Source organism: Rhea americana, unplaced genomic scaffold, assembly GCF_003343005.1.
Source record: "Rhea americana isolate MKP2758 unplaced genomic scaffold, rheAme1 scaffold_8, whole genome shotgun sequence".
Taxonomy (NCBI): Eukaryota; Metazoa; Chordata; class Aves; order Rheiformes; family Rheidae; genus Rhea; species Rhea americana.
Window position 1 is genome coordinate 5,499,785 of NW_028186978.1, and position 24,618 is coordinate 5,524,402.

A 24,618-nucleotide genomic window follows, 5' to 3' on the forward strand; every position below is an offset into this window, starting at 1 on the left:
AATGCCAGAACTATTAAAGCTAAAATACTGATATGTTCAACCACTTATACTACTTGGATAGAAGAAAACAAATAAAATCAGTTTCAGAGAGGTTCTGCCTACTATCCTAAATTAATGAAGTGAAAGGTGGGCATGCAACAGCCGTCTTCTTATGTTTTATGTTGAAYTGGCCTGTTTCCACCATCGTCTTTTGTGCTGACCTGGGTTTTGTTCTGCTATTACTCAAGGAACTGACATCAGAATCAAGCCTTAAAAGTGGGTTATTGGCTTTAGATAGAGAATCTGGGGCTTGCGGATTGAAGGTGGTGAGGAAGGCTGAGCAAGCAGAGTATATATGCAATTATTGTTAATAGAAATGAGTTAGCTCATTCTGTGAGTTGAGTATTTGAGAATATTTCAAGAGAATGAGGTTCTGATAACAATCTATTCACAGTCTACTTAAAAAGCATATGAAATGCTTAAGGCTTGTACATGACACAGGACACGTGATGTTAATCTGTTAATCTGTTCACCCTTGTTTRTTTATTTATTCATTCATTTATTTATTTATCATGATCAGTGTTAATAACAACAGTGAAGTTTGAATTTAAATCTGGAAAAAAAAAGCAATTGAATATAATGTCTCTAAAAAAAAGAAAGGGAAATTTAGTTTTTATAACTAAGGTTCAGTTATGTTCCGACTTAAACCATAGGCAGGATTGTTAATTCAAATGAAAATGAGATGCAGTAATTGTATATAATGGCGTACTGGTCTAAGCTAAGTGAGGTGCTCTGAAATGCACATTTAAAGTACAATCCTTCATTCTTTGCGCATCCAAAGTAGCCATGTGGGACAGCCAGTGTCTGGAGTCCAGGAGGAATGTCACGGGAAAAAGGACCTGCCATCCTCTGCACTGCCTCATGGCCTGACAGGCTTCGTTGCAGAAAGGGTGTATTTTTYAGTCGTATTATCTCGGTTGAACTTTGAAGGTCTTTACGCTCAGTGCAATCCACGGTGACCCATGTTAGTGCATGCCAGCTGATGATGTGGCACCTAAGACCTTCTCTGGTGTCTGAAAGAGTTAAGAGAGTTTTTTTAATTAACATAGTTAAGGTGTCATGACTGCAAAACATGTCCTTTTTGCTCGTCAAGACAAGGCCATATGACTGTCTGTCAGAAGCTTGTTGTAATGCTGTTGGTTTGATTATTTTTCCGTGGGTTTTTCATGTAGTTCTGCACTTTATAACTGAGATTAGATAACGTACTGGATGAAATAAATAAAGTTAACAAAGGAGGAGCCATTTTGCTAGTCCTTTTAAAAATTTCTATTTAATTCTGCATTTCAGTTCCATTCCTTGCTGAAGAAATTTTATTGATTCAAATGTTGCTTTTCTTCTTTCTCTAGCTTTTAAGTAAGAAAGAAAAAATCCCAGTTAAGTTCAGCAAAGGTGACTTTCAAATARCATCTGTCTCAAATCCCATTGTTTTTTCTGAAATGCGCAGAAATTTCATTTCCAGATCACAGGTATTTCTAACTGAACAGTAATTTCGATAGGCTGAACCTGTCTTGAATTAACTCAACACAGGAATGGTGCCTCCTGAGAGAGTCCCTGCCTTGGTTAAACATTTTTTTTTAATTTATAATATTAACCCTGGGCAGAGGTAACGAGTACTGGAAATCTCTTCCTTGTACTTGTAAACCTTGTTTCTCGATTTCAATCCAAGGGTTCAAAGGTTTGTACGAACTTCTTAGATCAGAGGTCAGACACAAATTGCTGCACTTTGCAGCTTCGTTCTGCCGATACGACAGAATTTCACAGCAAAGACGATTGCCTTTCATCCCCCTCTTCGCCACTCGCAGGCAACACCAGGCAGTTAAAAGCATGATATGTACAAGTCAGCCATTGGTACCTGAGTTTAATAAATAACTAACTGGGTTTCAGTGGTGCAAGGTGCATATTATAAAAAGGGTCAAATGTCAGTGCACAAAGAAAAAAACATGCAGTCACTGACTAAGCCAAACGTTTTGAGTTTAATGTACTTTCAGCAGTGAACATTCACATCGCAGTTGTGGTTAGCTTTATGCTGATTTTCATTTCTGTGACCTGAGGGGGAGGGAACAAGTTGGGCCACTTTGAGCTTTCCCCGAAATTGCTCCCTCCTGCTGAAATCAGAGTCGCCCGTTGGGCCCCTCTGTTGTTGTAGTGTTCACGTGGTGAATACGAAGCCGAGGCTGTGGCAGTAAAAATAGTGCAGAAGATTAGTGGGAACTGAAAAGTCTTAAACTATGCTTTATTGTTATAAAATCAACTAAGCAAGTAGGCTTTGTATTAATAGGCAGCGTGTTTAGTTCTGGGYCTTCTGGAAGAATTAGCTGAAAAAAAATGAGATTAGAAAGGCTGAAAATGGAATTGTAGGTAGTCTATGGACCCCTTTTAGATACWTTTGATTGCATAGTAAGGTGGAACATTTTAATGTAATGATTACAAAGATGGACGGACAGACAGACAGTGATCTACTTTATAGAAACGCATGAAAATCACAAGCATGTGCTCACACATCCCTACACCACAGAGTTCAACAAAATGTTTCACAGGCATTTTCAATGATAGAATYACATCACTTCATTTGTATATATCTTCCAAGAGGCAAGAAGTGAGACAGGTGAATGTCTCATCCTTCCTGTGTAATAACGAAAGGAGGAGCTTGTGTTTGGTTTTGGTGTTAACCTGCAAAAAAATCCTTTTTCCTGTCTTTTTTTTTTTTTTTTAATGGTAAAAGCTTGCAAGCTCATAGTCCAGCCTATATGAAAAGAGTCTTCCTTTCCTAGAATAGATGGGGTTTTTTAAGCAGACAGCTAGTGAAGAAGGCACACTTATCTGCCTGAGAATCTCTGCCTCGATCAYGGTTTCATTGCATTCGTGGAAAACACTCTGTAAAAAAATTTCCCATTAAATACGACTCATCTACAATAGGAAGTGCTTGTTCCATGCTGAATGATTACACTGCGCTTTATTTAAGTGTCACACATTTTCCTGCCTGACAGTGCTAATAATAGACTTTGTTGGCTAGATTGAAATATGGGAATTTGAGGGGAAGCGAAGGGTTGTGTTTCCTGTTTTGGAAAGCTGGTAAGAAGGATTATACCACCCATCTCCCATCTTCTCAGCTTTCCTCAACATGTTGCTTCAGTATCCTGCAGGATAATAACTTCAGACCCAGCCAGCAACTGGTCCCATTGAAAGTATTAAGAGTTTTATAATTATTTTGAATTGGACTCAGAGACAGAGCTGGGGCAGATCAACAGTGTAACACACAGGTTACACAACTTGTTGGGACAAAGTTCTGAATGACTTGCAGCAAAGTGCATTATAAAATAAGGGAGGAGACTGGGTTTTACTTAGCCAAACTTTCTTCAGAAGTGGTTTAAACTAAGATGACTGATTTGGCACCACAGTAAATTAAAAGCACTCAAGAAATACACAATTCGTTGACAGAGTTCACATGTAGAAGTGGTAAAAAAAACAACTATGTTGGTAGGATGCTCAGTGCTCGTGGTAATTTGGCATATGCATAAYTTTTTGGTCACTGTCGCTTCATTCTTGCCATGGGAAAACCATATATGCACAAGCAGAATTCTTGCTTGTCGTCATCAGAAGACAAGGGCATAAGGTAAAAACCCAGGCTCTGGAAAGTTTTCTCACTTCATTATCTGGGTTATCATTATCCAAATTTAGACTTTTTCACTTGAATACTATCCAGGCCAGGAGACTGGACGGTTCAAGAGTCTCCTTCCTGTGAATGGTCATTCTTCTGTGTTGATAATGCCTATGGACATTATGCAAGTGAAATTTTTGGTAGCAAAGGGTGCAGAAAGGGTTGAAAATAGGATAAGCAGGAAGTTTGCATAATACAAAGTGAGTTGTTTTTGTATAGCTATCATAACTTCAGTTTTCTTAGATTTTAGTATTTTACACAAAATTGCAGTGAATCATAGAATCATAGAATCAGTAAGGTTGAAAGGCACCTCTGGAGRTCRTCTAGTCCAACCTCCCCGCTCAGCAGGGTCACCCAGAGCATGTTAGACAGGGTTGTATCCAGGCAGGCCTTGAATATCTCCAGAGAAGGAGACTCCATAACCTCTCTGGGCAACCTGTAACCTGTCAGTGGCAGAAGATTAATATGGCTTAGGGAACTGGTGTAGTATAGCTAAAGGTATTAGGTCTGTGGTTCTTTATGATGTTCATGACAGTGATGAAAACAAGGAAAGGAAGAAGTTTAACCCTCAAATCCTAGYCTGAAGTTGTAGCCAATTACTGACTCCACAAGTCAAGTGCTCAGTTCTCTTACTGGAATTAAACTTTGTAGCTGGGCAATTCCAGGATATTAAYGTACAGAATAATTTCAGGTGTTTTCCTTGTAAAAAGGAGGAAGACATAGTAGAAAGTATTTACCACAATGTTGTTGCAGTTTTTCAGCCAAATGCATTGCTCTTGGTTGGTGCCTGGGGGGACATAACCAGTCCTTATAAGACTTTTGAGGTGAGATTTTCAATATTGCTCATCAATGCCTGAAATATATCCCCACAGAAGCCATTAGAGCCTTACTATTGCTATCAGAGGAAGTAGTGTTAGATAGTGAGTACTTTTGGAAATCACATCCTCTTCTATTGCTTTAAATTTTCGTTTTTGAAAGAGTCAATAAGAGGCAGGACCTGTCCAAAAGAACACTGTATCAAAAGATGAAATGAACCACTTTTAACATCCTTGGGTCACCTAGAACAAATTTAAGCAAGTGACAATTGGCTTCCCCCAGTAGATGGTTTAAACATAGTGCGTGGACCCGTTCTGCAGCAGCTCCATGCTGAAAACTGCCTCTCAAGACCAGAACATTAATTAACCCACCTAATATAAGATGAACTGACTAACTGACCAGAATAAATTTAAAGTGTAAGCTTTAAATATGAACTCTTCCACTGCAGCCAGTGTTGAGACCCCTGCTGGGGTCCTGAGGACAATATGCCCGCAGTTACTGTTAGTAGAAATGGGAATTCCAGAAGTGAGCCTAAGGCTTTAATAGGTTATAGCATCCTGCAGTCCTGGAAAACTTTTTATGACTGAAGGAAAAGCTTAGTCCAGAGGAGGTAACAGCTCTGATTTTTCCTACGCATAGTGGCAAGACATTACTTTTAAATATTGCAGTGGATAATAGGAGTATATTCTACTAACAAGCTCAAATGTATTAAATATTACTTAATTACAATTGAAATTAATCTCTCCCACATGGCAATGTTGCTTTGTGCTTCACTAAAATGTTAACACGAAAATCTCATCACATCCTGAGGAGGTAAGAGCATCCCTCCTCTGTGTACATTCATAGGTCTTCTCCCTTTCCCAAGACAAAGCTGCAAAATGTAAAACGGTTGATAAAAAAAATCTGTTAAAACTGCAAATGTGTGTGATGTAACATTACCAAGATGTTCTCAAAACATACTAAGCAGCTCTTCCCTTCTAAATGTCCATTCCTCATATAAGCATTAAGCCTTTAGTGTTCTGTGTTAGCTTTTGCTACTATATCTTAATCCTCCCTGACCTTATTTCTCCCCATGCCAGTCTAAAAAAAGAGGTAGSTGAAATGATCTTTGACTTTACCAAAAGGTGTCAGCCAATTCTGTCACATCCCTGGCCCCTCCGTCTCAGCACGAACCTTCAATATTCTGTGACCCTTCGTCCAGCCATTCTTTTCCTTCCTCATTTTCTCGTCCTATTTACTCCCTCCCTCAGTTTTCTTCTCCATCGCAACTGTGTTTTTGATGCCTGCTTTCCCTGTTTTCAAAGCAAGTCTTGTACTATCCCTGCRGTACTTCGCACTGAGTAGAGTATTTCTCCTGGGCAGAGAGCCACGGTTGTACGTGTTCACACCTGAACATACACTCAGCATGGTGTGAGCAGCAAATGTCGGTGCGTGTGCATCTCCCTGGTCAAATGCAAGACCTGAGCCAAAGGATTCTCCCGTCTGACCTGGGAGGAGCTGGACAAGTCCGAGTGCCTTAATTCAGGCACGCATGTGACTGTGAGAGCGTGCAATGCGTTAGACTCCTGCGCCRGCAGCGGGATAGCCGACACAGCAGACAGACATGCTGTTGTCACCAGGGCTGGTCTGAGCTAAGAGRTTCCTCCCACAGGTTGCCTATCACAAGCTGCTCACCAGGCTCTTACCATGAGATGTTCCTRCCCCTTCAGACCTGCTGATGCCATTAACCACATTCTCCACAGCATTTTGCCAAAATCATCTAGATGATCTAAATGATCTAGGAAAAACCCACCTTTTCAAAGTGCTAAACTAGGCTGCGGCAAACTCTTCATCCAGCTCAGCTGCAAGTAAAGCAGTATGTCTGACATGCTGCAGACAGCTACCATGGCCTGCTGACCTCCAGTACTTCTTTTTTTCTTAGAAGTCCAAAGAGATTATCCATCCTTCTGCGGAACAAAGGCTTTTTCCCTAGAAGCCTTCCCTTTCCTATACAAATGGCTTTCAGAAAAGTTCACTTGCCAAAAAGCCAGGCTAAAATGATGCCCTTTCACTTGCAGTGACGCAGGAGATTCAGCTTCAGACTTCCACATTTCATAAGTGACAGCAGGTAGGGATCCAGGCTCTGATCCAACTCTGTTCTCTGTTGAAAACCGCGATGGGATCTAGCCTTTGACTCTTAAAATATAAAGTAAATTAGAGTCAGGCAAAATCTTCACACAGATTTTCTAAGGAAGATCAGATCCTGTTTTACCCCCGCYCCCTCCTAGGCACCTGGAGGGAAGCCAGAGAACCTGCCTGGAGCAGGAGGTCCCCAAGCTGTGACCGGAGGGCAGGCARGGAGTGCTCGCAGGCCCCCCTTGCTATGCCAGACGGGTTTGTAAAAGGGGTGTGACTTTCTGTTTCACCACTAGCTGAGAAAGGAGTACCTGAATATAAGCTCACGGCCGGAGCTGTGTCAATAGCAGTGCTAGGCTATCGCCGTTTTCTGCAGTCATACCCGCCACRGCTCATCACAGACACATCCTTACTAAACAAGCCTAAAGACGTTGGCTTTGTTGAGCTCGTTTATGCAAATAAAACATATCAAATGAATGAGTCTTGCCAAAAAAAAAAAGTGTAATGATACCGTAGGTGTGTTTAGAAGAGGAAGTAACTTGCACACTACATTTGAAGCRGTGCTCATGCCACTGCATTATTTTTGATCAACGTGTCCCTTTCATTTTTCTGTTCAGTTGAGAAATCTGTAAACAGACAAACTCTGTTTTCAGCAAAAGCGTTTCTGTGGATATCTGATGTTTATGGTAAAGCTACGTAGTTAGCTATGTTGTTGGGTTTATTTTATATATTTTATCTAAAACTACCATTAGGAAAGAGTCAACTTTTAAAAATAAAGAGCTTTAACTGTAGTAGWACTTTCAGGGCTGCTACAGAACATCAGGAACAGGATTACTATTTGCCCTTATTATTTTAACTTTAAAAAGTAGAAAGGTCACATTTAAAGCAGTAGCTGATATTTTGCTCTGTCAACAGAGTGCATTTAGGTAAAATATTGGTGGTTGACCTTCCTTCCGTAATGACAGGAGTTGCGGCTTACAGGGCAAAGCGGTGGCAGTTTCTCGATGCAAGCAGGCTAGTGGATTTTCATGAAGGACCGCAGTGTAATCTCAGTGGGAATTTATGCAGTGCAGCYAAAAGTGCCCAAATTGATCTACAGAAATACAGCAGTGTTTTAGGGAACTTGGTGAGAGGAGCAGTCTCGCCGTCCTGTCCTCTCCCCGCTCTAGCTCATCCATGTCTTCCCAGTCAGCTTTTGAGGGCGGATCAGGGGAAATGCTGGTGGGATGTTCCATGTGCTGATGAGGCTCCAGCTGTGGTGGAGCAGCTGCTGAGGGTCCTGTGGAGCCAGCGGTGTCACAGGGGTATCTTGCAGCCTCCTGCTTGCGTGAGCCCCTGGCCMTGGGCTATGAGTGCTCTCGGCTCTGCAACCTGTAGGGTGACGCACAGTGCCACTAAATCTAACGAAATGCAAAACTGGAGGCAGGAATAAAATGCAGATGTGGAAACCAATCCTCCATAGAGCCCACGAGGGCAGAGGACACGTACTCACAGCCACAGGAGCAGCAGCTGTGGGGCTTGTGTTTGTTAAAGCTGTTCTACCATAGCCGTGAGGCTCCTTCAACATCAGTGCAGGTGGCTGCATAACGTCCTCGCGCCACGCTGAGCGTCCTACAAGCCCATGAGTAAGATGCTGTAGGGACTGTCTTTTTCAAAGTGGCAAATCTGATCTTCTTTGCTCCAGCAGACAGTGAAAGTGCCTTGGGAACATGGGTATGCCTTCACTTGCAGGATTGCCTTACTTCGTACCATGCAGTCACTTGCCTTCTACACTCTTCTGTCTCCTCAGCATGTAACTGGCCTTTTCTGAGCCTACTTCACAGATATCAGCTGCAGAGGTTTCTCTCCTTGTCCTTTCCTTCTTCTGTTGCGGATCTGCAGTAATATCTTTGAAGGCRTTTGGATTTCTGTGGCCTCAAACCTGCTCAGCATCGCAGGGCACCCCAAGATGAAAAAGTTTGGCTGCCTTAGCCATAGGAAAAAGGAAGAAGGAAAGGCACGGAGGGACCGAGAGCCCTGTGGAAGGGGGCTGGTGGTGCCTGCGGCAGGGAATTTTGCTCCCGAGAGACTGTCCCCTCCCAGCGGCAGTCGCCGTTTCACGCTCTGCCTTCGAGATCAAAGCAGTGACCGCCCGGGCACGCGGCAGGGCCACGACCGCGTCCCTGTACCGGGAGCCCCCGGGCCATGCTCGGCCTCCTGCGCCTCGCTTTGCCTTTAGCCTGGCAGAAAGGGCATCAGCATTTGGCTCTGCGTTGTTGCGGTTGGCATTTTTAATAAGGAATTTGCCTTCGTTAGGCAATCTATTCATGGTATGCCCTAGGTCAGTCACTGGCAACATTTCCCATTTAATGCTCTGTGCTGTCATGTTAAAAAAAAAAAAAGGCTGAAAAGGAGATAATTAATGTTTAGGATGTTTAGGGCAAGACCTCTTAGCACACAACTGATTGGCAGGGGAAAGAGAGTTTCGTAAGAAAGAGGAAGTGAAATTTGAATGGTTTCCCCGAAACGTGTACTTCTGAAAGTTCATCTGCGAGTAAGGGAGAGTCCTTTACACAGAGAAGCTGAACTGAAAGGTTTCTGCGTCGTGCTTTTAATGTCCTGATAGAAGTTAGAATCTATTAAATGTGATAAGGAACATACAGAAAAATCAAACAATCTTTACAGCTTTTTCTGAGGAAAAAAAGAAGCTAATCATGTTTCAAGAAAAATTAGGAGTATTTGCTTCAACTCCTTGGACACAAAGGTTCAGATCGGTCTTATTAATGAAGTTTTCCATAAGAAGAAGTTCAAGGTTAGACAAACAGAAGCTGAAAAAGGAATCACACTCGGGGGAGAAAGTCTTTCACCAGGCACAGGCTGATAGAGATCAAAGTGCTTCTAGTTTGTATTTTACATACTAGCACTATCACCAAACTGGGCATTTGAGTAGTGATTTGCACTACTGAAAAAATACCTTTCAGAGTGTTAGGTGATTATCAGGTGTTTCTGAGGATGCACAGCATGAGCAAGCCAACTGGTGGGAGCCTTTGCTTTTCTCTTCCAGTCAAAGCCACATACCTGCATCTACAGAACACTTGCACACGCACCCAAGCGCATGTGCRTGCGTATATAAGCACCCCATGACTTCCCATTTCTCTCCTATGGACTTTTTCTTTCAGACTGCCTTATGTCACAGTCTTTTGTTCGTCCCAGCTGATCTGCTTCTCATGGATAAAACCCAGCCCTACATCTCACTCCCTGAAGAGAAATCCTCTCCACGTCCCGCTGCAAAGCTCCTCTGTCTTCAGTTTCCTAGATACCGATTGTACCTGGATTCTGATAGATGCCTCGGGTTTTACACAGATGTGCTGGTAATCAGTCACAGGGGGTGTAAAGGACAGCAGAAAGCAACTGAGGCGCTTGGCCACCGAGGCCCTGAAAGGGCTTGAAACTAGGCCCAAATGTTTGTTTGGTTTGCAGTAATTTACTAAGTTTTAAATTATGGGAAAAGGTGGGAATGATTAGGGAAAAGGAGAAAGGATAACTATTTTTTAGAAAGATGACTTTGAGCATACACCAGCTCACCAGCAGTCTGGTTTCAGCACATAAGGTTCCTGGGGGAAACCACGTGCACCTTTTCTGCCTCAGATCCACATCCTACAGAATGGGGTAAAAGCCATTCAAATTCAGCAGGATGCTACAAAGACAAATTCATTCTTTTTTTTTTTTTTATGTGCAATTCCAGTGTTTTGAGATGCACCGGATGGGGTATTCTGGGTACAAAGGCAACTAGGTGGGTATTATTTCTTAAATTATAGTGTAGTTTGTTTTGACTATTTGAGCTTCAGTACCTATTCTGCTTTTTTGCTGTTGTTCTCAGCGTTTCAGACATGATGTGCACAATATAGCAACAGCTATAATAACTACAGTTTTAATACAGTCCGGATAAGTAGTCATTTAAAACTTAGTTGTCTCCAAAGTACAGCCATTCTGATTAGGAATTAACACTTTTGTCTATCTCTCTTTTATGAGTTTTTGCAATTGAGATCAGGTGCACTTTCCTCTTCAGAGACTAGAACCTGTATTTTATAAGACAGCACATTTTTTATATAGCTTAACCTTTTACTTCTTCTCTTAGCATTAATCACACTTCATGGGTATACACAAATTGGTCTGGCACTATCAAGACCAGTCAACTCACAGTGTTAGCTCATGCCATGTGTACACCTAAAACACATGGTAGGAAGCTTTCATGACCGGTTTACTATGGACTAACAAAATGCACAGATACTGCAGGATACTTCAGAAAAAGGTTATTCTGAAAACAATTTTCTCGAGAGTGATTGTTTTTTGAYGTGAGTGGGTGAAGTTGTTCTGGCAGCCTGTTTTATAAGGTAGAATCCGCAGGAGCAGAGAGCTCTCAGAATGGACACGCTTGTGGTTTTTCTCATCAAGGTAGATGATATCTAAACACTGTGAAGGTGCTGACTGTCATGTGGCAGTGAATTCTGTTAAATGTATGTTTAGCTGAATCAAGACAGACTCTATGAGGTTTATAATTGTCTTAGATACTATATATCCATAAAATCAAGATCTATGGAATTGAACATAAAAAACTAAGCATATTTGATCATGAATTTAGATTCCCTATAGATTACACAGGGATGAAATGCACTTTAGGTTTACAGAAATTTTTTAAGTATTCACCAGCATAGAGTGTACAACATTATTTGTAGCTAAGGTGGCCATCAGCACATAGCAGCAGCTTGAAGTGCAGCTTTCAGCATTAGACATCATCCTCCTGAGGCAAAGAGCCCTGGATGCAGTGCAAAACTGTTGGAAAACAGCCAATTCCKGGACTGCTACCGTAGGCCCAAACTGAATTAACAGCTTGTTTCTGGTGGGGCAGGGGAGACTTTGCTCCATCTCTCCTTTCTCTGTGCTCCTGGTGCCTGTGTGTAACTTTCTAGGCCATAGCCCAGGTGGCTGAGCCATGCAGATAACAGAATACAGACTTTTATTTTACAGATTGACATAAAATTGATTGTAATTACTCATTTTTAAATTTACCTAAACCTGAAAAAATAAGTAATTCTCTTGGCAACAGGTGGTCAGTGTAAAGGTAGTGATTGTTATTCAGCAAAATGTTTGTTTAATAAGTTTTCCTTTCATTTAAGGAAAGATGAAGTCACATTTTTAGGAACACCTTGTCAAGTGAAAAATGAAAATCTTCTTCTCTGCTTTCATTTTCTTTAATGATGTAGAATAATTCTCAGATCTAAAAATGAAATGTCTGACTGTGGCACATTAAAAAGGGGGAACATTTCAATGTAAGAGAAACATTTTTACAGACAACATTTTAAAACAGGAAGTTGTCATAACTGATGCGCTTCCATGAAACACCTGAATTCACAGAAAGGGCATTTACTAAAGCAAGAATATTGCCTGGGCATCACCATGGCTATTACTGTCCCTCCACCTTCTCTGCCTCTCCCTCTGCTCTCCATATTTTTAAATGAAAATGGCTGCGCTGCACCAGTAGTCGTTGTGTAATACTCGTGGTCCAAACACACCTGCAGGATTGGTCCCTTTCACAGATGAAGGCTCAGATAGGTCTATTTTCTCATTCCCAAATGCATTTAGGAGCTGAAAACAAGCACTTTAGGTGTTTGTCCCTGGCTTGGATAGAGGTAAGCACTATTCTGGGCAGCTCGAGGACTTTCCTGAAAAAATTCTGAGGTGCTACAGTCACTAAGGAAAAACACAGGTCTTGCAGGTTATAAGAATTAGATTTAACTGCCTAAATTCTGCATATGTCTTTCCGTGAACATGAGCCTACTTTACTAATAGACCTATCAGTGTGTAAAAAACCTAGCTCTGTGGCAACCAATGCATTAAAAATGGCCAAATTATTCTAACAAAGGGTGCATACCAGAGTCCTTGTGAAACAGAGAGAAACTTGTGTCCCACTGAGTCATGCTAGTACACAGAACAAACACATCTGGCTGAAATTTCATCCTTTTTGTATGAAAAATAAGCTTGCCAGACACAGAGAGCATTTCTCATGGTGGTTTGCAGAGTTTTTCTCATGGGGCCAGTGCCCAGTGATTGTTCTGCCAATAAACTGGTCATAAATACAAAATCATGGCAAATCATAGAATTATAGAATCAGTAAGGTTGGAAGGGACCTCTGGAGATCATCTAGTCCAACCCCCCTGCTCAAGCAGGGTCACCTAGAGCATGTCAGACAGGCGGGCCTTGAATATCTCCAGAGAAGGAGACTCCACAACCTCTCTGGGCAACCTGTTCCAGTGCCTGGAACACTTGGTTCACCTGGTTGATGATGCAAAGATTGATGGGATTGCAAATAATATCGAGGAGAAGGCAGTGATATAGCACTCAGTAGATGGGATCCATTTAAAATGCAGTTGGATTGCAGCCAAATGCCAGGCTTTGGCATTTAGGAGTAACACATGCAAGGCATGTCTCCTTGGGATATACCCAAGTATATATCCTGTGCCCCCATGGGATATACACCAGCAAATGGCACCACTGAAAAGGATTTAGGGTTAAAGTATTGTTTGCTAGTGAAAAGGTGTGGAGAAATAGGCCTTGGCTATGTAAAGAGAGAAGTGGGGAGAAGAGAGAGGGATGATTTTATCCCTGAGTGCGGCAAAGGTGAAAAGAAAAAGGAAAAAAAAAATAAGAGTCCTTTGGGAAGAGTCACAAAACCAATTTTAGGGAAAAAAATGTCCAATGATGAAGACTTCAGGAAAGACTTTCAGTCTAATAGGTTTATTAAAAAGAAGGCAGAGTTGCAGCTTGATTGAACAGCTTAAATGTCATCATAAAGCAAAGGCACAGGTATTGAAAGACTATTTAATCTAGCAGAAAAAGGTTTAACAAGTAATCCTAGCTGGAAGCAGAAGCCAGACAAATTCTCATGAGAAATATGGCCCGCTTGTTTGTCAGAGAGAGTGATTACCAAACAAGCCATAAAGGGAAGCAGTAGGGACTGCATACAAGTCTTGATGCCTTAAAATCAAGGCTGGATGTCTGGAAGATATGATTTACTCAGATAAATGTTATAGGACTCAATATGCCAATAACAATAAAATGTAATGGTCCATGTCATATAGAGTCACTCATGGTAAATGGTCTGATAGTCCTTTCCAGCTTTAAAAATCAATGAATTAACTACTCTCAGAATCCCAAAGTGTCTGGTTTTTCAGTTGTGCTCAGAAAGAGATCCCATTATCTTGCAGATGTAGCAGTTAGCATTTTAATTCTTCTTCTGTATTTCCTGCCATCTCTCTGTACTTGAATGCAGAACGAGATTTCAGAAATTTGCCTTTCCCTTGCTGGCTTGCCAGGCTGTACTGACCAATTGCTTTAAAGCAAGTGGCCTGTAATAAGGCAGTACCTCTTTTCAGCTTTTGTGAAGTCCCGTTGAAATCATGAAGGAGACAAACATGCTAGACATTATACCACAACGAGCAGGCAACTTGGAAGCTTACCAGTTTGCTCTTTGCACAAGAGAACAAGAATTGGTTCCCCAAACTTTAAAATGTATTTATTATTTCTCACTCCAGTGTTATTCTGAAAGCCTACAGGAGCTAGGAGTTAGTATCGAAAGGGAGTCACACCTGGTGCTTCATGTGCATCCTCCACCCCCCCCCCCTTTCCCTGTGGAGTAACAGAGCTGGCACTTTGCTGTTCAGGAGTAGAAAGGTCAGCTGAGGAATGACTTGGAGTAAAAGAGGGCTCTGGGTGGGGCATCTTCCCTTTCCCAAACCAATGCTAATTCCTTCCTACCCATCAAAGAGGAGATAATCCCCACAATGGATTTGAGGTGGTTGGTGGCAGCTGTTCATGTGACTGCAGCCTCCCACAGCAGCAGCTCTCGGTAATCCCCTCGTACTGCTTCAGCGAGCAGATGCCTAAAWCGAAGCTGCATGGTCACAGGCCTCATCCCCTTCTCCCCTCGCTGCATCCCTCCCTGCAGTAAAACATTCAGGGTGGGACAAGTCATTCTCCTGCTCTTCTGCAGCCTTGTTCCCAGCTTGAAAAATGAACTTGCAGAATAGCAGGAAGACAAAAGARGGCTGGTGGGATCCTGGCGGTAGCTAACAGCTTCTAATGCATGTCCTCCTCCTTCCTCCTCCTGTGCCTAGGTTTTATCAGGCTTTGAATGATTTTGACATCATGACTGCTGAGGACTCCACTGCAAGGATGAGCAACGATTCCTCCAACGTGACTACTACTAAAGTTCCTGAAGGCGTAGCCGGTGCACCTAATGAGGCCGCTTTGCTGGCGCTCATGGAGCGTACAGGATATAGCATGATTCAGGAGAACGGGCAACGCAAGTACGGCGGTCCCCCTCCCGGCTGGGAGGGCCTGCACCCTCCTCGTGGCTGTGAAGTCTTTGTGGGCAAAATCCCCCGTGACGTCTATGAAGATGAACTTGTCCCCGTGTTCGAGTCTGTCGGCCGCATCTATGAAATGCGCCTGATGATGGACTTTGACGGGAAGAACCGAGGCTATGCCTTCGTGATGTACACGCAAAAGCATGAGGCCAAGCGTGCTGTCAGGGAACTGAACAACTACGAAATCCGCCCTGGCAGGCTGCTCGGGGTCTGCTGCAGTGTGGATAACTGCCGCCTGTTCATCGGAGGCATTCCCAAGATGAAGAAGAGAGAGGAGATCCTAGAAGAGATCGCCAAGGTGACRGAAGGTGTGCTGGATGTTATCGTGTACGCAAGTGCCGCAGACAAGATGAAGAATAGAGGCTTCGCCTTTGTGGAGTATGAGAGCCATCGAGCAGCTGCAATGGCCAGGAGGAAACTCATGCCTGGGAGGATCCAGCTGTGGGGACACCAAATAGCCGTTGACTGGGCAGAACCAGAGATAGATGTGGATGAAGATGTCATGGAGACTGTTAAAATCCTTTATGTGAGGAATTTAATGATTGAAACCACAGAGGACACCATTAAAAAGGTCTTTGGGCAGTTTAACCCTGGCTGTGTAGAGCGGGTGAAAAAAATACGTGACTATGCTTTTGTGCACTTTACAACCAGGGAAGATGCCATTCACGCCATGAACAACCTTAATGGTGCTGAACTGGAAGGCTCCTGCCTGGAGGTTACCTTGGCCAAGCCGGTAGACAAGGAGCAATACACTCGCTATCAAAAAGCAGCCAAAGGAGGGGCAGCAGCAACCCCCGAAGTAACACAGCAACCCAATTATGTTTACTCTTGCGATCCGTACACACTAGCGTATTATGGCTATCCGTACAATGCCCTGATCGGTCCCAACAGAGATTACTTTGTGAAAGGTTAGTAAGCACAATTAGGGGATGTGATGGGCAGCTTTGATTTCAGGCAAGGGTGGCCCAAAGCCTGTCTGAGCCAGATAACAGCTGGTGCTTTTCGTTTTTTTCTTAAAACACTGTTTTGCAGTTCCTTTTGCTGTATTTACGATCAGTCTCATTTTAATTTATGACTGTGCAGACTGTATTTATGTAGTAATAATTGCTAATGTACAAACCAGTACAATGGAGGCATTGAAAATGAGCTAAAAGACTAAGCGCAGGATCAAAAAGAAAGTGATCTGCTTTTTATGACTGGTGCAACAAGTTTGGGCAAATGCATGGTCCAGGGCCTTCAGTTTCTGATGTCCCCTTCGAAACTGCTAGATCCTTTGCCCTCGCCTAGAGGTGGGTCCTGTGAAACCCACACCCCAGGGCTGGCCATCCAAAGGGAGTGATGTCTGGGATAGCCTTAGGTGGGAACTCTCCAGGTATCATTTGCCCTCTGCATTAAAATGGTAGCAGTGCTGCATCCTTTAAAGAACTACAGGCAGAAGGGGCCATATGAGCACAAAATAATTTGTTATGTATAATTTAATTAGTTATGGATTATAAATATCAAAAATTAACCAAAAATAGGTTATTCATTAAAAGCTCTACCAGCTGTAACTGGTGTTATAATTATAATTATCTTGTACTTACAGGAATTACAGTTTCCTGAAATTCTTAATTTATATTTCCATACAATAGGCAGTTTACCATGAATATATTCTAAAAAAGAAGTGTTTTTAACAGTAGCTGATCAAAAATTTCAGCTTCAACTCAATTTCCAGTGAACAACAAATGAGTTAACTGACAGTTAATTGACAGAGGTGCAATTAGCAGTCACAGAGTACGTTACTACTCCCATGTCTAAAGTACTGTTGTAATGTRCATGGAGTTGCTAACACAAACAGAGGTGATATTTTTGGAAATGGGACATATTGACATAAATAAAATTGCAGAGAAAGCAAAAGACACTAGTAAAAATATATTCAATAAGGGGACAAAGTTGGTTRAAGGGCAGATTCAGCTTAGTGAGGGCGATCTTTGCATCACAGGCAGCTGAGCAGCTCGGTCTCCTTTGGAGGACAGCTGAGAGTAGGAACTAGAAGCCTATCACGTAAGAATTACCCCTGGAGGAGCCTGTAACTACAAAGCCTATATTATACTCAAAAAACTGGCCATGAGTGTTGTATTGTTATGAATAAATGCGTGATTTATTAACGGCTGGAAAAATAAAGAGCAAAACTTGCGTAGCTCCATTCGGTGCTTCTGGCAAGGCCAAACGCTCTATTTTCATGAGCAAAGTYAGTAAAATTCAGATCAAACTCATTTCAGCAGCCTCATTTCTAACTATCTGCCTCCAGGTTTCAGTCCCAGGTTTCAGGACTCCCGGCATTGCTGTTGCTATCTGTTATTCATCACCCTCTTTCCTGTTGTTATTACAAGCAGGCAGCGTAAGAGGCAGAGGGAGAGGAGCAGCCGGCAACCGAGCCCCCGGCCCCAGAGGCTCTTACCTGGGGGGATATTCTGCCGGCCGTGGCATTTATAGCAGGTACCACGAAGGCAAAGGAAAGCAGCAAGAGAAAGGATACGAGCTGGTGCCCAATCTGGAATTACCCGCCGTCAGTCCGGTGGCCATTAAGCCCGGTGCAGGTCAGTACACGCGGCTGGGCTGGCCCAGCCCACGGGGAGGGGGCCACCACGGCTGGCACGCGAGCCTGGCCTCAAGCATTTTGCAGATGTGACTAGGCTGGGAAAAGGGCCTGGGGATTTCCCATTGCAGGAAAGTCCCCACCAACATATTGCTCCTCCATCCCCGTCGGCAGCCTGGGGACAGCCCTTCTGCAGGCGCAAGGCAGAGAGCCTGGGTCCCAYTCGCAGCCACGCAGCTCCCTGCAGGGGAGCTCTCCCCTCTCCTGAGCTATGTCCTGCCAGCCCAGAGACCAGAGGCAGCGAGCTCCTTTCTGCTATATCCCCAGCAGGACCTGAGCATCTAATCCTTGCCCTTCCTAGCTTAATGTAATGGTGGCTRAAGCCTTGAAATTCCTCAAGATGTTGTTTGGAAAGACTTTTATTTGGAAAAGCAGCCCTGAGGAAGAAGGTCCTTTCAGATGACCAGGAAAAGCCCCCTTGAAGAAGTCCCCTGGTCTCTCCAGTCTTCTCTCTGTGATAACTGAGAACCTAAGTGGTGTTACAGCAAAACTACAGTGGTATATTAGAACATGCTTCATACTACATATACCAGACACTAGAAAACTTGCAGTGAAAACTTTAACTGCATCTAACAAACACTGTGAAGAGTCCTTTATAACAGCTGGATGAGATAATATGAAAAGAGAGGTCTAGAGGAAAAGAAACACTGTTAAAAAGATGAGAGCAATTTTCAAAGGATGATTTGAAAGGATCTACCTTTATCTTCAGACTTCCTGAGAAAACTATCCACTCACACCCCAAAAATATTACCACTATACATATTTATAAAGATACTTTAGGAATTCCAAGCATTACTAAGGGATGCTTGAAAAGTAATTTTTGAAACGCACACTTTATTTTAACTATTTATTTATGAAGCCTACATAATTCATTAGACTACCAAAGAAAGGCCTGAATCTCAAGTCTAAATGTTTCTGCACTTCAGTCATGCATGATTCAGAGTTTTTCATCTAGTCTTGTCCCTCTCATATGGTTCCAGCACAGACTCCAACCACAGAGGACCTGGTCTGTTTTTCCCAACCAGACCACCTGAGCTAGTAAAAGGTATTACGTGCCAGCCTTACTTCTGTTATTAATAGGATATTATTCTGCAACCATATTACTGGAATGGAGGAGTTGAGATGTTCAGACTTTGCAAGGTTTACAACTGTTTAGAATAACCTGAAAGCTCCAAGAGGCATTCTCTCTGCAAAAAGTTAGACAACTTCTGGGACATTGCTCCATACCCCAGCTGCCTGTTCCTGCTTTTCTGCCAGAAGTTACTGCAGGACAGGRCATGTGGCCTTTGCTGCAGTGAGAAATTATGCAGGTTAATTAAACCAGTGCTAAAATTGGTTTGAGCTGACCGCATGGAATTGGTGTGAAGGAGAATAAGAAACGCTTACATGCAGAGGTGTCCACCTGAGGAAGCAGCAGTATGCTGTTGCTGGGAACATCTCTGCCTGAAAGAGGGGATTTGATCAGATCCCTTGTTGCAGTCKCTGTGATCAAAATGATAATATTGGTTGCTGGGATTTATCTTTCCCATAGACAGAATTCCAAAGTTTTATTCCAGTGAAAAAAAAAGTGCTAATTTGGTTTCACTCCGGACTTTCTGGCAGCAACTCACACARATACAAACATCATCATCTCTTAGTCCATCATTTATTAGTCACTCAGTTTTCCTTTAAATAACCTTAGTGCTGAAAGGCTCAGGGACTGAAAGCTGAAATGTGCATTATGAAGTAAAACAGCATTATAGATATGATTATTGAGACTGTTCAGCAAATTACATTCCTTCCCTAAGCAGTGCCATCAAGCTCCATTTAGGAGCATGTATAAGTCTGCTGTCTTTGAACTCACAGTCATTATGACCAGAGCACTTTCCCTTTGTCTGGGAGCTTTAATTATTTCATGTTGTCCTATTTTGGCATGAGAGGAAATCCTCTTAAGAGCAATTTCTTTTCTAGTGCCATTARACAGATTGATCCTGCAGCAGAAAGACAGGATAAAAATCTCTTTAGCCAAGTTAGGCCTGGGAAATGCATAACAGTRAATCGGTGGATATTGTGCAGAGTTGGCCAAAGCACAGCATATAGACTAGACCAGTTGCTGCCTGCAACTTCTATAACTGCAGGACGGCGGCAGCTGGACCGGGCTGTGCAGACCTGGCGCGCAGCCCCTGCTGCCTGGCAGGGCATCCGTGTGGCCACCCTGGGGTGGCCTCAGGCTGGGKGCTGAGCAGGAGAAAAGCACAGGCAGAGCGCAGGGCAGCAAGTCGGTCCAGGCTCACGGTTCACGTGGGCTCTGCTGCCGTGCCACCAGCTGTGGATGAGGGAGGGGCACCCAGCAAATGCAGCTGCGCCTTGCGAGAGCAGCCCAAAACGACGGTGGGAGAGTCAGCGTACCCTGGCAGGAGGGCCGCTCGCTCTCGGAGTTGAAGCCCTGAAGGCTATCACCCAAAACAGCTTTATGTATCTGGTCTCTCCTAGTGGCCATCCCCGCGATTGGGGCCCAGTACTCCATGTTTCAGGCYGCCCCACCAGCCAAGATGATGGAAGACGGCAAAATCCACACAGTCGAGCACATCATCAACCCTATTGCCGTCCAGCAGGACCCAGCCAGTGCGGCAGCTGCCGCGGCCGCAGCCGCTGCAGCTGTGATACCTGCCGTCTCAACGCCTCCCCCCTTCCAGGTGGGTTCAATGCTCATGTCCTGCTCCACGTAGCTACACAGGTGGRAAGCCTGGTGTCTGGCTATGCTCCTGTGACAGAGACACTTTATTTTTTCCCTTTTCCCTTTCCCAAGACACCCAATGAGAYTCATCTCACACAACTTCAGACATCTACTTAGTGGTTGTATCTGACAGCAGAGCCAACGCCTGAGCTACATCTGAGTAGCTTCCTTTCCATTCAAACCTTCCTGTGTATCCAAAGCCAAACCATTCTTTATGTCAAAGGAGAGGAAGAGGCACTTCCATCTGACCTTGACACTGCGTTATCTGGGCATGTCTAAGCAGAATTACAGAGGTCACCCAGGAAGCCTGCTGGCCTCATTCCCCCCTGCCCGAGACCCTGCCGCACGGGCTGTCCCGCAGAGCCACCCCCCACAGGGGGATGCAGGYACCTGGCGGGGAGCAGGCACCAGGGCAAGCATCCACTCCAAATCCTCTCGTGGCACTGCAGAGAGCATGATGGGGGGGAACATGCATGTTTTACGTCCAGACCTTTGGGGTTAGGTAGGGGTTCTGTTTTACAGAAACAGTAAAAAAAGTAAAAGTGAAGGTTTTCGCTGATAAAGCTACAGAGTTGCAACGTGCAATTATGTAGCTACAAACCATCGCAAGTCTTTTAAGGTTCACTGCTTGTGTTGTAGTAGAGTCTGAGTCCCAGTCTGGGGTGAAGGATGCTCTTGTATGAGGCCCATCATGTGCAAAATGGATGTTTGCTGCAAAAGGTTTATGAAAYAGTAAATTCTTTTCCCTACAGAAACGACATTGCCAGGCTAGGAGGTGCATTACTGTGCACGCAGGGCTGATGCCCCCAACTCATTCAGCATCATGAGGGAGCTCTAGGTGGCAACAGGTCCCTGAGGGGACTCTGCCTGTTTCTGCTGGTGCCCGGTGCTTTTGGTGCCACTAGGGGCATGGGCACACACTGGTGGGGCGCACTCTGGCCCTCTCCCCGGGATGACAGGCAGCAGCACCTGGGTCGGCAGCAGCAGCTGGTCTCTCCAGCTCCACCACAACCCTGCTGGCAAGACCTGCCATGGCAGATGAGGGTCTGGATGATGGTGCCTAGCATACATTGGGTGCTTCAGAATACCACCATCCCTGACTAGCCAGGCTCACAAGAACAAGCTGGTGTAGGAAGGGCTGTGGGAACCATAAGTAGGGATTTTTGTATGAGAGTCAGCAAGAGGCAGATGCGGGGGGAGGGACATTTTGCCAGGGAGGTTGGCCAAGACTCAACGGCGGGCTGTGCAAAAGGAGGCCAAGAGCGACTGCGCGAGCAGCCAAAGGTGGTGGGGCAGGACATGAAGGGAGCAGAAGGAAAACGAGTGCCACGAAGCACGACGAGGGCAGGACAGCAGGGCGCGGGGGCGTGCAGGGTTTGGAAGGCAGTGCCGAGCACTGGTGCCTGCTCACGGTCTGAAAACCCTCTTAAACCTGCGCGGAAGCAGGGACAGGAACCACGAAGCCCTTTCGCCCGCGCCGACGAGGCTCGCTTTTCTATTCCCAGGGCCGCCCGATCACGCCGGTGTACACCGTGGCTCCCAACGTGCCGCGAATTCCCGCCGCCGGGATTTACGGGACAAGCTACGTGCCGTTCGCGGCGCCCGCCGCGGCGACGGCGACGATAGCCACGCTACAGAAGAACGCGGCGGCGGCGGCGGCGGCGGCGGCGGCCGCCGCTTACGGCGGCTACGCCGGCTACATACCGCCGGCGTTTCCGGCCGCCGCCATCCAGGTTCCGCTACACGACGTCTACCAGACGTACTGAGACTGGCCGCCGGAGAGGCTGCGGCAACGCAGGCCCTGAAGGAACGCTTTACTATTTATGAAGAACGACCCGACCGCAACAGAGTAACATTTGGACTCAGCAAACTGGTGCAGAACCTGAAAGTGAAGAATGTTAAAGGATACGTTTGAAATATTTTGTACGCATGAAGTTTTCACTAATTTTTTTTTTTTTTAAGGCTGTTTTTAAAATTTAACGTGCCTGTATTCATACATTTCTAAACGACCGTGATGCATTCAGCCCACTGCTTACGTGCATTTATACACGTTATAGTGGGATTGCGTATGGTCTTTTTTTAGCAGTTATATTTTCAATATATTTGTGGTATGAAGGTTATTTTTTAGTAACTTCTGCACTCCAGAGATGTCTATTTTGTAGTGCTTTTAATAATATATCAGCTATATATTAAAAAGCCCACCTGAGCAGCTAGGGAAAGTTTAAACAATATATTTTGAAGAATATATTCAATATTTAAAGAATACATACCTTAGATTTTTTTTAAAAGAAAAGAAAAACAACAAGTATCTTATTTAAAAGTTATACTGGAAAGTGCAATTTGAAAAATATGCAAGACCTCTGCATTTTTGTGCTGGCATTAATACAATCTCTTTGTTATTATTTGGAATCAAAAAATAATAATATTGCTTTTTTGGAAGAAAAAGAAAAAAGCCTCATCACACAAACCTTTTCCTAGTGTGATCAGCAGGCTTACTGTTAAGTAAAGGAAAGGTTCTGAGTTTTCTTTAACAACTGGATTTTCTATTTATTGAAGCTACTAGTAGTTCAGCCTTGGAGCACATGCAGAAAGGAGTACCTGGTATTTCATGTGAGGCRTCTTGACTTAGATCTTCATCCAGTATAAAACATAGGCTGCTTTTAAATGCTCTTTATTTTATTCTTTGAAGTATATGTTGTAGTGACTGAGAATGTATGCTGTCGTAGGCAAGACCGAGCGTGCTCTTGTCGGCAGGAAGTACAGCGTTATTTACCTACAGCTTCATCATGTTCCGTGACAAATTTCTGAGGTACTAGGGCTCTTAGTGATAGTGGAATTAATAAAACAGGGCTAGCCTCCCTCCCACCCTCCCTTCCACACTTAATTCCAGTTCTCATTAACTGGGGTTATGCATGCACATCCGGGCTGGGAGTGATTAGACCCAATGATTTTAAGAAATAGAGCTTGTAAATATCTTTTAATATACATTTTTAAAGTCATTTTATGTTGCAAATTTACATGGTATGTGGTTTGCCACAAAACAAAAACATTTTATTTGGATGTTATAAAAAAGTTTGTTTTATTAAGAAGTAAATATATTATTGCAGTGTTTTGTGGCCTGTTTAAAGGCTTTTATTTAGTAGTGCAGTGAAAGTAAAATATAGTAAAATGTTAAAGAAATATCTTGCCCATTTTATGAAGTACATCAGCTCTGCAAACACAGCTCCAGTGAAATGAGATGTGCAGCAGGGAGTGAGTAAACAATTTCCTTCTTATGGTATAAATACCAAGAGGTTTCATGTAAAGGTATATTTTGACCACTGAACCACTTCCAGATCATGTCCAGCTCAGTAAAGTGGCCTTTTGATACGCGTTTTTCTTGCCTCAAAATAGAGCGGTTGTTTTWTAGGTGCTTTTACTCAGCAAAGCTGAGCTCTATTTAAACCTGTCGAACGATTACCGAAAGCACTGTGACGACGTTAACCATTAAATTGGACTCTGCCCCTCCRTGCCCCTTTCCAGGAGGCTTTTATTGCGGGTCGCAGTGCTGCCGAAAGCGCACCTAGACCTCAGCCCCAGGGCRAGAGGCAAAGCCCCGGGCTAGAGCCTCGCGCGGCCGGACGCCCGCGGCCGGCGGCAGGGGTCTTGCCTGCCGGCCCCTTTCCCCACACCCAGACCAGTGACCCACTGCTCCCGCTCCCACTATGCATTTTATCCGGTGGTGGGAATAGAAAGGACCCCCTAACGTAGCGTGGCAAGCCCCAAGGCGTCCCGGCCCCTCGAGCCGCTGCGGCAGCCCCCGGGCGCCSGCCAGCCGGGTAGCGCTGAGCCTCCCGCCTGCCTCTGCCCTTTAGACTTGTTGCTGAACCATTTCATGTACACTACTACTGAGGTAAGTCTAATAACTTGAAATGTGAACACCTTTAGTTTAAGAACAAACTATACAAAGAAAATATATATATATATATATAAATATATATATATATAAAAAAAAACTAGTGTGCCTTATTCTCGAAAGAGCTGATATTTTAGGTATTTTATTGTATCTCTGTTCTCTGTACTGTTGGAAGCCTCTGAGTTTATTTAGTTCTTGCTCCATTTACGGTACATTTCTAGGATGTAGTGAATAAAGCATTCTTTAAAAATGGAGACTGTTACTTCGTTGTACCATCCTGCTGCCAAGCTGAGTCACCCAGAAGAGGCTGCCGAACTGGGCAGGCTTTTGGGTGCC

At 44.0% G+C, this 24,618-nt stretch overlaps 1 protein-coding gene across 3 annotated transcripts in view; it reads left to right on the forward strand.

The window, feature by feature from the left end:
- RBM47 (RNA binding motif protein 47) overlaps nucleotides 1–22,411 on the forward strand; it is an 81,308-nt gene extending 58,897 nt beyond the window's left edge. For 2 of the 3 annotated variants that reach the window (XM_085322766.1, XM_085322768.1), the window contains exons 2-5: nucleotides 14,782–15,941; nucleotides 17,406–17,612; nucleotides 20,144–20,346; nucleotides 21,893–22,411. In XM_085322766.1, coding sequence (XP_085178892.1) covers nucleotides 14,813–15,941; nucleotides 17,406–17,612; nucleotides 20,144–20,346; nucleotides 21,893–22,153 — 1,800 coding nt within the window. In that variant the 5' untranslated portion in view covers nucleotides 14,782–14,812 and the 3' untranslated portion in view covers nucleotides 22,154–22,411. The remainder of the gene's footprint in view (nucleotides 1–14,781; nucleotides 15,942–17,405; nucleotides 17,613–20,143; nucleotides 20,347–21,892) is intronic. The other variant, XM_085322767.1, reaches the window with a different exon arrangement.
- The last annotated feature ends 2,207 nt before the right edge of the window (nucleotides 22,412–24,618 follow it).